General features: G+C 29.2%; 1 protein-coding gene across 1 annotated transcript in view; it reads right to left on the reverse strand.

Moving 5' to 3' along the window:
* LOC111633565 (coiled-coil-helix-coiled-coil-helix domain-containing protein 7-like) overlaps positions 1-15,580 on the reverse strand; it is a 30,546-nt gene extending 14,966 nt beyond the window's left edge. The window contains exons 1-2 of the mRNA XM_023378158.1: positions 15,554-15,580; positions 2,026-2,124 (exon numbers count right to left, since the gene is read on the reverse strand). Coding sequence (XP_023233926.1) covers positions 2,026-2,124; positions 15,554-15,580 — 126 coding nt within the window. The remainder of the gene's footprint in view (positions 1-2,025; positions 2,125-15,553) is intronic.
* Positions 15,581-15,609: the final 29 nt, after the last annotated feature.

A 15,609-nucleotide genomic window follows, 5' to 3' on the forward strand; every position in this document is an offset into this window, starting at 1 on the left:
GAGTAGTTTCGGAGATTACCCGCTACATCCAAACTTACTTACTTACGAACATTACCTCTTTATAATATTAGTATAGAAGTATAGATTATGCTTTCTCTCCATTTACAATGCTTTGCAGCACTAAATTCTTCAATGGTGATTTTGAAACTATTTTTTTTCTTGCAGAAATCATTCCTACATAATCCAAAGACTGTTTCTATTAAGTTTGAATAGTATATTTAAAATTAATTTTAAATGATAATTTAGACCTAGTAGATTAATTATGATCTAATAAATCTTACATTTCCATTTAAATTTAATTAATTAATAAGTATAATGAACAAAATAATCTGATTTTACATAAGAAATTTTTAAACAGACATTAAAGATTGAACTTTTTTTTTATAATTTATATGTTTGTATAAGAGTTCTTTTCAAATAAAAATTAATATAGAAAAAAATCTAAATGTATTTTATAATTATTTTTCTCAATCAATTTCAACAAATTGCTTTTTTCAAAATATTAAAATAAGGCTATAAACCAAATGATTCAGTCACACACAACCTTGTACTGTACATCAACAAAAAAGTTTATTAAACTGGAAAAAACTAATATTTTTTGCCATATTTAATGACCTTCACCAGGTCATGTTTCAAAAATTGAACATTTACAAATACTAATAAAAACAGAACAAAATATTTGAATGCTAAACATGTTTAAATATAAAAAATAATATATTCTAGAAAAAACAAAACTGTGTTAAAAAAACCTTTAAAACTAATCTAAATCCAAAATTTAAAAACTTGTCATAGATCGGAATCAAACCGCTGGTCACGTAAAGGTATTGAATAAACACCTGTCCTTGAATGATAAAACGAAGGATAGGATGATCGGAATTCAAAGACAGGTTTTTATTTGATACCTTTACACTTGTCATATATATCAATGTAAATTGATAGTAATCGGAAACTCAATTGACATGTAGTGCACAACCACCTTACAACCAGCAATTGACCCGTAGAAATTACATGTCAAACTTTGAATATCACAGCCTGTAGATCAAATTTCAAAATTTGATCTATAGGCTGTGATATTCCAAAAAAACTTTATTTTTGATTCCACCATTCATAAATATGATAAGAATATCCAAAGAGTGGGCCTCACAACCACTCTAACTTGTAAGTTTTAGTCCATAAGGGTTGATATTGACATCAACCAAGAATTCCAATATATAAGGTTTTTTGTTCCATACAATAAGTATATCATCTGTGTATCTGGAGTAAATCCAGAGGTGTATGCTGTATTTTGGCAGGATGCTCCAAAGTTCTTAAAACCATCTCACAAAGTGTTCTGGATAGGAGCTTGCTCATGGACACTCCTCTCACATGCAAGTACATGCTTCTATCAAACTGGAAGAATGCCACCAGGTTCACTAGTTCCAGAACCTGTCTATGAAGGGTAGGAGAGAGGCTAACATGCTAGAGAAAAGTAGCAGTAGCAGAAGCTTTTAGAACATCAACCTGATGGAGGTCATTAAATATGACTGAAAACACTAGTTTTTTCCACTTTAATAAACCATTTTTTGCTGCTGTATAAGATTACTTTATGAATTAAACACATGATAATCAAACTTGAGTTTTGCCTGGCTATTTTTATGCTACATTAATTAATAGACAAATTGCAGAGTTACTATCTGTGAACAACTTTGATAATTAGAAAGGTTTATTAAGATTTATTAAAAGATAAAATTAATAACATAGAAACTTTTACAAAAAATTGGCTAGTATATGGAGATTGTGAGTTCAAATCATGCTTTGAAAATATGTTTTCTCTGCAGAACTATAAATTAACTTAATAATTATATACTAAATCAATTAATTTTCATATACATTATAAAAATTATTACTGTATTTGGTAATTTTTTTTAATTAATAAAAGCATATATAATAACATTAAATTTAAAAATTATTCTTTAAGTACTTGGATTGATCTAAACAATTTTTCTAGAAAATTTTAAATGTTTAAATCTATTAATATCAACTTACCCAGAATTTTTTGCAATTAATATAATTTTCAAAATGCAATTGACACTTATTTTTATTATAATTATTTTGTTCCAAACAATTTAATGATAAGTCATGTTCCTAAAATAAAAACAAAATTCATTATTATTCATTTTTTAATTAAGCAGAGGTTAAAAATTACTGTGACATAGTACACAGTAATAAAATATTAACTATTATATAGAAGCTATCTCACATAACACTGTCATAATATTTTATTATAATAATTTTCAAAATGATAATCACTAGGGTTTCTCTAAGGGATCCTGGTAATCCCAGCTGTTTTTTAACCCAGGGAATATCCCAGGAAATCACGCAAATTTCTCTTATTAGTTTTTTAAATTTTTGTTTGTTATGACATGTCACAAATTGTAAATAATCAATATGTAGCCTATTTGTAGCAAGACACTGAAAATTCTTTACTTGTCAGAACCTGTAATGTCTTGAATAATTGTGCCGATGCTGTCTTAATTTTTAATCATGCCCAGTAGCTTCAATAACTGCATTATGCCAGGTTGTGCAAGTTGGGCAAGGGTTTATATCCTTGCCCTACTTGAGCCCATCTGCAAGTATGAAGTTGTTCTTCATAAACTTGATTATTATTAATTAAAGCCAAATGAACTATTGAATTATCAACTATAAGCTTCATGCCATTATTAAAATAACCAAAGTAGACAAATCAAGAATACTAGACAGCAAAAGTAGTACTGCAACACATCTTGAAAACAAACTAGAAATTTTTGGCACTACATTTAAAAAACACATAACATCAGTCTTCTCTTAAATGCATTAAATACGATTCCACCCACATTAACTGAATTGAAAAGGGCATTCTCGGTAGCAGGACTTTTCATTACAACAACAAGAACCAGATTGAGTGATCAGAGTATTGACCATCTTTGCTTTTTAAAATCTTATTGTAAAAATTTACAATAATATTTTGTATTATGTTTTATTTAAAAAATGAAAATTACCTTCTAAGTTAGAAGTTTGATCTAGTTCAGAGTTCAGTTTTNTTTTTTTTTTTTTTTTTGTTGTAAGCAGTTTCCAACAAACTTTAATAAATTTTTTCTGTGTGAAAATTTCATGTAATTCAAAGGTAATTTTAATACATATTTTACACAGCTTATTAATATTATTATTTTGGAGGTTGCAAAACATATTAAACACTTAAAAATAATTATATCATTCAATTTTAAGATTTATTTTATATCTTAAAAATAATTGATTATATCCCGGGAAACAGATCACTTTTTTCTCGAAATACTGGGACAAGCAAAGAACCGGGAAATGAGAAACCCTAATAATCACATACAACACCAAAACCATGTAAGAATTAAAACCACTGTCTTTTGGCATTGCAGTACCTTAATTCAAACGAAACAGAATGAAAGTACTTTATTGCATTAATGTCATTTTCAGTCAATGAAGAATGTATTTAGAATGCAAACAAAATTTAGAAAGATATGTTAACATATACCAATATATATTTCAGAACTGAATTTCAAATTTTCAAGCCAAATGAAATGGAAAAACATAATGATGAAGTTTTTAACATAAGATACACAATCAATACATCCTTATAGTAACTGTATACAATTAAAAACTAATATTTTAAATTACAGAACACTGATGTTTGCAAAACTACAAACTAAACTTTTACTATTTTAAAAGGTGCTATCCATGGTTCTGGAACCTCATCTATTACAGGATTTCTTTATGCATTGTTATGCATACAGATTCCCAGATGAAAATGGTTCTGCATGCCATGCATTGCTTCATTAGGGAAGCTTCTGACCATAAAGTCACATTCCAATATACTCCTGGACAGTTCTGTGGAGTGAATTGCTTAAGATGTCATCTTAGTATACAAGAAAATGATTTGAGAGATTTCTGGTTGTCATTCCTATGAAAAGTAACAGTTTTGAACTTGACTATGATTGTTGTAAGGGAAATATATAAATACAGATCTTTCTAAAACTGAAAAACTATCCCTGTCATTATAAATAATTCTATGCAAGGATAACTGTTCTCTGGTGGGAAGAATAAGCCTGTATTTTTTGAAAATATAATAAGTAACGTAACAGACCCTAAATATGGTAAGGAAGTGTGTGCAAATATCAGATACTCATTTTTAGTATATAAAGTTGTAGGTGGGAAAAGCAATCTTTGGACTAAAGAATTGATATATTTGAATTTGACATGTGAATACCCTGCTCTGTAAAATCGCAGTAGCTACAATTTGTAGCTCTTTATGTACTAAAAACAGTGATGAGGGATATAAATAAGCTGTATGTATGAGGGCAGCTATAGCAGTGCAGATTTTGCACTGTTATAGCTGCCCTCATATATACAGCTTGTAAAACCACACAAAAGCTGGTTGAAAGGATGTCTTCTTATCCATTTAGTCGTGTCCGACTCTTGGTCACTCTATGGATCAAAGCTCTCCATGCCCCTCTATCCTGCACAGCCTCCTTCAATTCCATTATAGATAATTCAGTGCCACTTTTGATTGTGTCGAGCCAACGAGTCCTTCGTCGGCCTCGCGCTCTTTTCCCACTAACCATCCTCAACATGATTGCCTTCTCAAGGGAGCTGGTTCTCATTATATGACCAAAAAAGGACAGTTTCTGTTTGGTTATCCGGTTTCCAGTGAGATTTTCAGTTGGACTCTGTGTAAGACAGTTTTGTTGGTGATCCGTACTGTCCATGGAATGCACAAAAGCTGTCTCCAACACCACACTTCCCTTTCACTTTGTATAAATCTTTATTTCCGAAGATGGCCTTGGCTCCGCAAAGCACCACCAAGGTTAGGAGCAGAATGTTTACAAGCATATTACATGTAAAACAGGTTACATAACAAGAATATGTTAGATTACAACTATATGTTTTAGAGTTCAGTTAATGTACTTGGCAAATTATTGACTGCAGAGTAGCCAAATACTTACATAAAAAATTTGCATAGGAGTTGATTACATAAATACGTGGTAACATACATCGGGTATTATTAACAAATGAACATAGAATATTATAATACAAAATATTATATCAATGATAAACATATTTGAGAAAACATCAGTCCATTGAGACAAATTGACCTAATTAATGGTAGTTCTGTTGAAATAAGTATATACTAGTTCTTTAAATGCCACAAAACAGTTTTTGTCTTTGACAAGTATGTCAAGGCTGCAAGGCCAATTTTCTTCTTGCGGAAGTAGAGTGGTGATGGTAAAACGCTTATCGTCCAACATAGTGCATTTAAATAGATAGTGTTTTACTCCATCTGTTTCGTTACAAATTTCGCACAGTGAGTTTTCCGATTTGCCAAACCTGTGACGATATTGGTTGAACGTCCCATGTCCAGTATAGAATTGGACCAATTTTTGGTCAATGATTGGAAGAGTAGAATCTGAAACCTTGGAGAAAAACTCCTTTGTAAGACATTCGCTATGCTCCTCCCATTGTCTTTGCCAGATAGCAAATGCATTTTCTTTTGTTTGTCTTAAGATGTGACATTGGGGAGTGGCATTATAGCTTGGTTCACTTTCTAGTTCAGAAGCCATGCGAGCAAGTTGGTCAGCCCGCTCTCCAACACCACAGTTTGAAAGCATCTATCTTCCTTCTGTCTGTTTTCTTTAGATTCCAAGTTTCACATCTGTATATGACAATATGAAAAATAATCGTGCTAACTAATCTGCATTTAAATTGGAAGCAGATGTTTTTGCTCTTCCAAAAGCTGTTCGTGCTGATCGAGGTTCGTCCAAGGGCTATGCGTCTTCTGATTTCAGAACTGCAATCTCCATTATGGTTGATTTTGGACCCAAGGAATATGATATCTTCCACTACCTCAATTTCTTCACTTTGATCACTATTTTGACTTCTGTATTCCGTGCAGTAGTCATATTTTGGTCTTCTTGAAGTTAAGAAGTAGCCTACCTTTGCACTTTCGTGCTTGACTCTCAGAAGCAGATGCTCAGATCTTCCTGACTTTCTGTGAGCAGCATGGTATCATCCACATATCAGAGATTAGTGATGTTCCTGCCTCCAATTTTCACTCCAATGTTAAGACTCATTCAAATCTGCTTTCCTCATTGCCACCTCTGCATACAGATTGAATAGTGATGGTAAAAGGATACAGCCCTGGTAGGTACCCCTTCTGATCTTGAACCAGTCTATATCACCAAATGGCATTCTTACAGTGGCTTCTTGTCCAGTATATAATGATAGTATGAGCTGAATGAGATGCGGTGAGATTCCCATTTCCTTGAGGCACTTCCACAATTTGTCATAATCAATACAATCGAAAGCCTTTAAATAATACTGGCATAAAGTTCTTTGTATTCCTTCCATCTTTCTTTGATTGCATGTTGATATTGTAATTCATGACCATCTTGGCCACTGACAGCTGCCTTACGTGCAATAAATGGTGTTCGGGCTTTCTTCACATAAACTGAAAGGATGTAGGAGAAATGATATACAAGGATAACCAAACTTGTGATATACTATGAATAAAAAGTTCTAAAAAAGCAACTTTGTCAACTTTTTCATTCTCCATGCTGAACTATATAGAAAGATAAACAGCATATAAAGGGTTGTCCATATGTTTGGATTTTTCTAGAAATTTTTACTTCTCCCCCATTGTTCAAGTTTCTGTAACTCTTCCCCTCTTTGGACATCAACAAATCTCAACCCCTCCTTAAAACTTATCACTTTATAAACTATAGATACCATAGATAAAAATTATGGAATTACATCCAAACTGCTCTTATAAGACTGCAATCTTTCTAGTATGTTATAACAGTTCTTTCCATAATACTGTACCTCAATCACAAAATTAAAGTATTATCTTCAGAAGAATAGGAAATAGAGCAGAGCATTTTATACAGGTTAACCCTTTCATATACCATATTCCTTGGCCATGCTTAAATTGTTTAAAAAATTAATATTTTCACGTTCTTTTAAGAATTTTTTTATAAAATTTGGTTTATATTTGTTTAGTTAAAGTTTATGTTACGTGTGACCAGATGCCTGTCAAGGAGAAGATGCATCCCCAAGGGAGAGATCAAGAAAGATCATTGGTCAATGGATCCTTCTATCGAACTTTATCTTTGAGTCAGAGACCAAAAATAAATTCCAGATTGAAAGATCCATCTATCTTGATCAGTCCATCTTGATTGTTTTAACTCAAGTTCATCTTAGCCAGTTGCCTTTCATTATTTGTTCACTATCCCTTCCTCAGATGCTCCAGCTATTTCTCTGACAATACATTAGGTGTGATTATAGTGTTAAGCCCCAATAGACCTAAGTCTGTTAGGCGAGGTTGTCGGGTAAAGGCACAGACACATTGATTGAGGACTTTACAATTGTGGTATATTTTTAACAATAAATTTTAATCATGAATACAAACAGACAAAATTTAATCTATTCTAACAACATGGGAGGNTCTGTTAGGCGAGGTTGTCGGGTAAAGGCACAGACACATTGATTGAGGACTTTACAATTGTGGTATATTTTTAACAATAAATTTTAATCATGAATACAAACAGACAAAATTTAATCTATTCTAACAACATGGGAAGAACTTATACACATTAGAACTTCCAGGGAGAAGGATTGAAGAATTTACTTAAATATTAATAACACAGTAATCCACATACCGACAAAATAATAGTCTTGGGATGTTCTTCGAAGTTTCCTGTATTTGTATTCCTACTTGTTTCTTGGACAGTTGACGTATTTTCACTGATGGATTCGGATTCCGTTCACTCCTTAATTGAAAGTCCACACGTGTCGTTTTCTTTCTTCTTTGTCCTTGCACCACATAGTCTATTCTTAGCTCACGACAAGCCAGGGCCAAAGGGAAAACCAAAAAGTTCCTCTCTGGACGGGAGTCCAAACATTTATATCCCCCGCCATTGAGTGTGACGTGATGTTAGTCCTTGGCCAATCAGCAAGGGCGACGGGTTCTACCCTTCGCAATCCGATATCAGGAAAGAAAACGAAATTTTACAATAAAACCCGATATACATAAATAACGGAAACTACTATACAATAGTGCTTATGCACTACAATAGTCTACACCCATCTGCACTATCGGTCAGTCTTTGCCATATTGTCCTTCAGATGAACTCTTCCTCAAGATCATCTCAAGTAATTTTCAAATTATTGCTGGGTGGTGTCAGAATCCTGAAGTAATCTTCCCACAATAATTAGACATGACCACTCAGTGGGTTAGTTTGTGTGTGTGGACTTCACTACTTGGTACCTATGCATGTGCAGTACAGTAGTATGGTAATACTTGCATATAAGTTACTTAACCAAAATACAGAGATAATAGAAATATCAGCAAATTTCATAACATCCAGAATTTAAATAACCCAAATTTCTTAGAGTTAAGGTCAACCTATAGCAATTTCTTTACTATATGGTGTACCAACTTTTTAAATATTAATAGATCAACATTAAAACATATTGTTGATTTGCTAATAATGTTTAGAAATGAAAACACTGCAATATCCTTGCTACTATATCAAAAGACATATTTTGAAAAAATCTTAATACAAAAAATTTTGAAATAAATATAATAAAATGCATAAACTGAATAAAATTTAATGAAATAAAATGGATGTCCATTGAAATACAGCCCTTTCCCTCTCCCTTGTCCAACTTTGTACACCTTGTCATAACCCCCTTCCTCCCTTTTAGTGTGAACATCCCCTAAGAGCTGTATGAAATGTGATAGCTCATCAGATGACCCATCCCAGGCCAGCTTGATATCATCCACATACCTATTCTAGAAGATTGGATAACATATTATAAGAAAAGATGAGAAAATTCTAAATTCTACATTCCTCATAATTAACTCAGCCAATATGGCTGACAGTGGAATACACCTTTTTTTTTGTAGATAACATTGGTTGTTAAAACAAATAATTGTGTTCTATTACCATCAAGAAAGCTTCATTTATATCTAGTACTTGTGTGGTGAAATCCTTTAAGTAGTAGGACATTCACTAACATTACAGATTACGGCTTCAAAATATGATATGGAAGGATAAAGAGATACAACATCAATTTTGCAAAAGTAACACATTTCAGTAGGTAAACACCCTACCATTCAGTTAATAGCTGACATAGCTTCCAAGGCAGACGAAACCTCAAGATTGGAGTAAGGAAATAAGGGTGTAAGAAATTCAGCTGAAGCTTTTCTAGAAAGTACAATTTTCAAAATATAAAATCAGAATTATCTTTGAATGATAGTTTAGAATGTAAAATTAAAATTATATTGAGATTTAGTTATTGGAAACATTTTTAAAACATTATAAAATTGCCATTTGGAAAGTTTTCTCAATGTCTTTTCAATAATGAAATAATCAAAACTAACTGTTGTTTTAATTTACAACCAATAGAACTGATGCCTCTAAAAAAAACTATATATTTTGTATTTTTCAAATAATGAATAAATATGTAAGATAGAGAAATTTACCATTTCATTCCAATAATCATAAAGAATGTAGAATTTGTAACACAAATAATTATGATTTATTAATATACAGTAAAACTTTTCTAACTCCAAACTCCAAGGGGCAAAAAACAGTTCGAATTAGAGATGATTCAGGTTAGAGAATAATAGTGTAAAAACATGCTAATTCTGAATACATTTGTACTTTTACCTCTCTTGCATTAAAGAATTCTTGATAGTTTTTTTTTGTTTGTTTGTTTTGTTTTAAACAGCCTGTGTAATGCCTTTCAGCAAACTGTTCAATGTAACTAATGAAACTGAATAGTTTTGCAGGTACATCTTGTTGAGATAAAGCAAGAGCACCTCTCGCTTTGGACTGGAACATTGTCTGATAATTGGTGTTGCAGAGTAGATACAACTATCTATCTGAAAATTTCATGGAAATCCAATAATTAAGATCAATTTGGATAGAATAAATATTAAAATTTGAGTCAGGAAAGTTGAAAGTAACATAAATCATATTGGAGACCATGAAAAACTTCAACTTGGAAAAAATTGAGTTAAGAAATTCAAGTTGGAGACGTTAAATCCCTATGCTATTCCATTGGACCTACCAAGTGCTTAATTTTCTTCGAGTTAAAGAAATATTCAAATTACAGATATTTGAGTTAGAGAAGTTTTACTGTATATATTTTTTTAATCTATTACATTTAGCTTTTGCAGTCAAACAAGCAAATATATAATGATTCAGATTTTAAATAAACAATTAACTTATGGATTTGTTTCTTTGAAATCATTTGCAAGCATACTTTACTACCAATGACCAATGAAGAAATGCTAAGTAATTATACCAGAAAACATCAAGATATTGTAAGTACAATACTGCATAATAAATGGGCTGTATTTAAATATTTTTTATTTACAAATTGATCCATAATAACTCCAAGAGATAATAAGAAACCAAACTCTGTAACTTGATCTCTAAAATGGAAATGCAAGCAAAAATTTCATGTTTCAAACAATAAAAAAGCAGAAAGAAAATGTATTATTATCCAGTATGTTAGAAATAAAATGTTTAAATTTTTGTTTAAAATGAAAAGAAATATATCGAAAGGATAGCATAATAATTTGCAAAACAATTTGAATTATAGTATGGTATATATATCATCATATATATATATGTCATTGGAAAATTTCAATCTAGCAGAAAGTTGGAATGATTAAATAATAGTAATAATAATGTCATAAAAAGAACCTGAAAAATATTCTCCTTTTTTATTTATTTCATTCATCTTAAAATGAAGCATGATTGGGTTTTTAAAACTTTTTCATTTAGTTTCACTTAATTCATTTTTTTTTAAGATAAAGAATTTTGTTATATTAATTTGTGTGCATTTGCTATTTTTTTTATTCTACAATACATTTATTGTATATAAATACAACATTGACATTATATTCGTATAAACTAGAAAGACATTCTACTTAATTCGCTGTGAATTACATAATTCACTTTAAATATGTCACTTGATATCATTTGAAAATGATCTAATGCAATTTTTATTAAAGTACAATTAAAGAAAATTAACAAAATTAAATGATCTGGAATTTTCATATATAACTATTAAAATATCAGTTTTTTTTATTTTATTTTAAAACTTTTACTTTTTTATTTTTAAACACTATTTTTAATTAACTTTAAAATATATTAAAATATTTTATTTAAAAAATACATCGTGCTTTTACTGCATATAGAAAAAACAAACATTTTTGCACATAAATTTCAATGATTTTTTTTAACAACACTTAACATTGTTAATAATAAAAAAAATCACTGAAATTTGTAATCTACTCTGTTGCATCAGTTAATAATCTGCTTATTTAATAAATTTATAAACTGATATTTATGTTTTCAAAATAAAATATAAATTTCAGAACATGAAATCCATTTCCATTCTTTAAAATTTTAATTTCTATGCACTTAATATAACTGTACTTGAGAAAATATCCCACTTGCCCTACTTTTTTTTAAAGCACTGAAAGTAAATATAAATTACACACTTCATTACAAAATTTCTTTAAGTGCATTATTTGGAAGTTAAATGATGTTTGCATTTACCAAATACTTGTAATAATGTGTAATATCATTTTTTTAAAAAGTTTCACAAGTTTTCTAAATTGATATTAGACTTTCTGCAAATCTTTAGCAAATCCCAGATGCTGAACCAAGTATATGCACCAGTACTTCACATATCAATGTAGAAGAAAAAAAAAATACTATTAAATATGTGTTTAATTTTGTGTATATGTAAAATTTTTAAATAATTAGTTTGTAATTATATAATAAATAATATTGAGTTTAATAAATATTCTTTTTTTTTTTATTGTTTTATTTATTATTATATAAAATATAATTAACTCTATTTAAATTGAAATTCTGCTACTTTCAAGTTACGTTAGTGTTTTGGCTTTGGCCAGATTTGCAAAACTGAGTACATTTAGGGCCTCACATTTTTCATCTATCATTTAGTTATTTACTGGAGGGAAAAGGCATTACAAAATTATAGTTTAAGGCCACAACTCTAAGTCCAGCACTGGTTTTGACTATAGATTTGAGTGCATATTTTTATATAAATTTGATATCAGACTTTGGAATTACTCATTGTGGAACTGAAGATATGTTGTCATATTAACATAAAAATGATCCCAACCAAATTAACAGATTCTATGATGATATAGTTTAGGGGCTGTCCATAAATGACATCCACATTGGACAGGAGGGAGGGGAGTTATGCCAAGTGGGACCAGAGGGAGGGGTTGAGCTTCAATGATATCTGTTTTATTTCATAAATTGTACTGTACACAGTTTATAAATTTTTATTATTCATAAAGTGATACAGATTTTGAGAGGGATCAAGTTTTGTTGGATGTCTGAAGTGGGGAGAGGGGTTATGGAAACTTGGGACAAACTAGGACAATGGGGAGATGGGGAGTAAAAATTTCAAGAAAAATGCAGACATAATTTACGGACAGCCCTTAACTATGTTTCATTTCAATATTGTCTTACAACTCAAAATTTTCTATAAATGTCTATATAGCTGGAAAAATGTTTAAAAATTGAAATACAGATAATTGTACTGTTAGACCAGTGATTCCCAACTTTCTGCATTTATGGCAGACTTAAATAATCATGTAAAAGTTGCAATATATTTTTATTATTAAATATTACTGAAGTCAGTGGGTTGATAACTAAGCTCTCTCTAATATTTTTTCTATAATAGTTTACTAGTGCAAACTTCTGAAATATAATTGATAACATATATAAGTACATTTTATTACTTTTTACAAATTTTTAAATTTGTCATTTTAATTTTTTTAGCTATCTTACAGAATATTTAGAATGGCTTCATGGCACACTAGTGCAGTTAGGAACTATTACATTAGATCAAGAATAGAGAAGAATGTAAGCTATTGTATATATTTTATATTGTACAAGTAACAAATATATATATTTACTTATACAACATAAAACACTTGAAGTTTTTTAATTTTTTAAGATGATTTTTTTAAAAATTGATTTTTTTTAAATAAATATATTTTATGTATTTAAATACAATCATACCCTCTGAACATTATTTTATATTTTAAATATCATCCAAACTATATACTGGATAGTGAATAAGTTAAAAATTACAACTTTATCAATCCAGCAAACGATTTTTAATATCATAAAAATTGGATAGTTTAAACTGAGGATGATCGTTTAAAATAATTGAGAACATTTTTATGATATTAAAAATCGTTTGCTGGATTGATAAGGGTAATTTTTAACTTAAAATATTTAAAATTTCTAATAGTTGAAATAAATAATATTTGGATTTGATTTAGTTCATATAAAACAATTTTGTTATTTACTACCAATCATCATCAATATCACTAATAATATCGATTGAGCCTTTATATCAGTAACAATGCTTTTCATTAACAAATTTAATATACTGTATATTATCTGTTAATATTGCAGTCATACATTATTTTTAAGATGCTTGTCTTATAAATATATTTTGAAAAAATGTTAATGGAAAGATTAATGGGAACAATGATATAATCTGAACCTTTAATAAACAATATTTAACCAAATCATTTTTGCACTTTTTAGTTGTATTGTTAATAAGTTTAATTAATTTTCTAGGTATATATTGATTATATTTATATTCTAATTCAGATTAGAAGCATTTTAAATATTTTTCAGAATGTGTTAGCTTTTATATAATTTATTAAAAAAATTTAAATGTCATTAAATTTAATTGGAATGTTTATTTTTAATTATGGTTAATATAGTTATGGTTATAACAGATGTTTGTCTTTGAGAAGCATTTAATCTTTCTCATGGACAGGACATTAATAAGAAACATAATTAGATAACAAATTTATCATAAACTGTACTTAAAAATAGAATTGATACAAAACCTTCAAACAAGGATTATTTTGTTCAATCCTAAGATGTGAAGAGAGTGCATTGTCAGTGCAACGCTCCTTCTCTAACTCAGGATGCATTATTTTTACTGTAATAATATCGTATTCAATTTAAAAGCTTCTTGTCAATTACACTCACATGCTGCCTTTCCAATGTACAGTACATTTCAATGTCATTAAACTGAATATCAATTATATTGTATTTTATATAAATATAACTTAAATTTAATAATAAAATATTAAAATTCATACGAAATAATTTAAAAGTTTTACAATTTAATCATTACATTTGTAATTTGAAATGTTTTATAAAATGATCACATATTATTCTGATAGAATCAATTGTATTAGGAATTATAGATAAATAAATTTTTTGTAATTATTAATAATAATATATAATAAAATAAGAATATTTCGAATTATTAATTAAAACAAATTAAATGGCCGTATTAGGTCTGTTTATTATATAACGAAATATTTCATTTATTAGTACGAATATAATTAAACTATTTAATTATATTGAATATAAATTCATATTTATTTCTTAATTTTATAAAATATATTCATTTTAATATAAGGTAAATGGGAATAGAACAAAAAGTGCTCGAATTCCCATGATGCCTCATTCCTAAACACGTCCTTCACATGGCAACGACTTTGTAAACAAGTGAGTGAGTTAAAAATACAATTTAAAACATGTAAAAGACAATTTGAATTCTTATTTTTAATTCATGTTTTCGTTTTTGGTATCAGTTCGGAGAAATTTCTTAATATATTACAACATTTTATGCAATTTTGATGTTTAAAGCGAATTTAACGATGAGGCCTCGTTAGGGTTAAGAATGACGTAAGAACGGAGACCGCCAAATGGTTGCCAAGGAAAAGAAAGATCGCTAAAAAGATGACTTTTTAGACTTAAAAATATCGATTGATCGGCATAAATTTAGTAATATAACATTCATATCGTCGTCGTTGATAAAAGATGAAAGTGTTTAAGTGTGTATATAATAGTTTACTTTCTCATCGTCTACTTGACAATGTCCATTCTTGTTTTTCTGGTTGCAGAAATGGTAGCGTCTAATTTAATTCTTTCAATGCTTTTTTTCATCACAGTTTTATAAAATTTCAAACTCGAATTTCTCTTATGAAGACCAATTACATGGTGAGCTAACATTTTTCAAACATTTCCATCTGCTAATTATTACATATTTAAATATATAAAATAATTGAATGTATTATTAAAAAAAAAAACATTATTAGATTTNAATTGGAATGTTTATTTTTAATTATGGTTAATATAGTTATGGTTATAACAGATGTTTGTCTTTGAGAAGCATTTAATCTTTCTCATGGACAGGACATTAATAAGAAACATAATTAGATAACAAATTTATCATAAACTGTACTTAAAAATAGAATTGATACAAAACCTTCAAACAAGGATTATTTTGTTCAATCCTAAGATGTGAAGAGAGTGCATTGTCAGTGCAACGCTCCTTCTCTAACTCAGGATGCATTATTTTTACTGTAATAATATCGTATTCAATTTAAAAGCTTCTTGTCAATTACACTCACATGCTGCCTTTCCAATGTACAGTACATTTCAATGTCATTAAACTGAATATCAATTA

This window comes from Centruroides sculpturatus, unplaced genomic scaffold, assembly GCF_000671375.1.
Source record: "Centruroides sculpturatus isolate CEXI.00-Female unplaced genomic scaffold, Cexi_2.0 scaffold831, whole genome shotgun sequence".
NCBI classification, from domain to species: Eukaryota; Metazoa; Arthropoda; class Arachnida; order Scorpiones; family Buthidae; genus Centruroides; species Centruroides sculpturatus.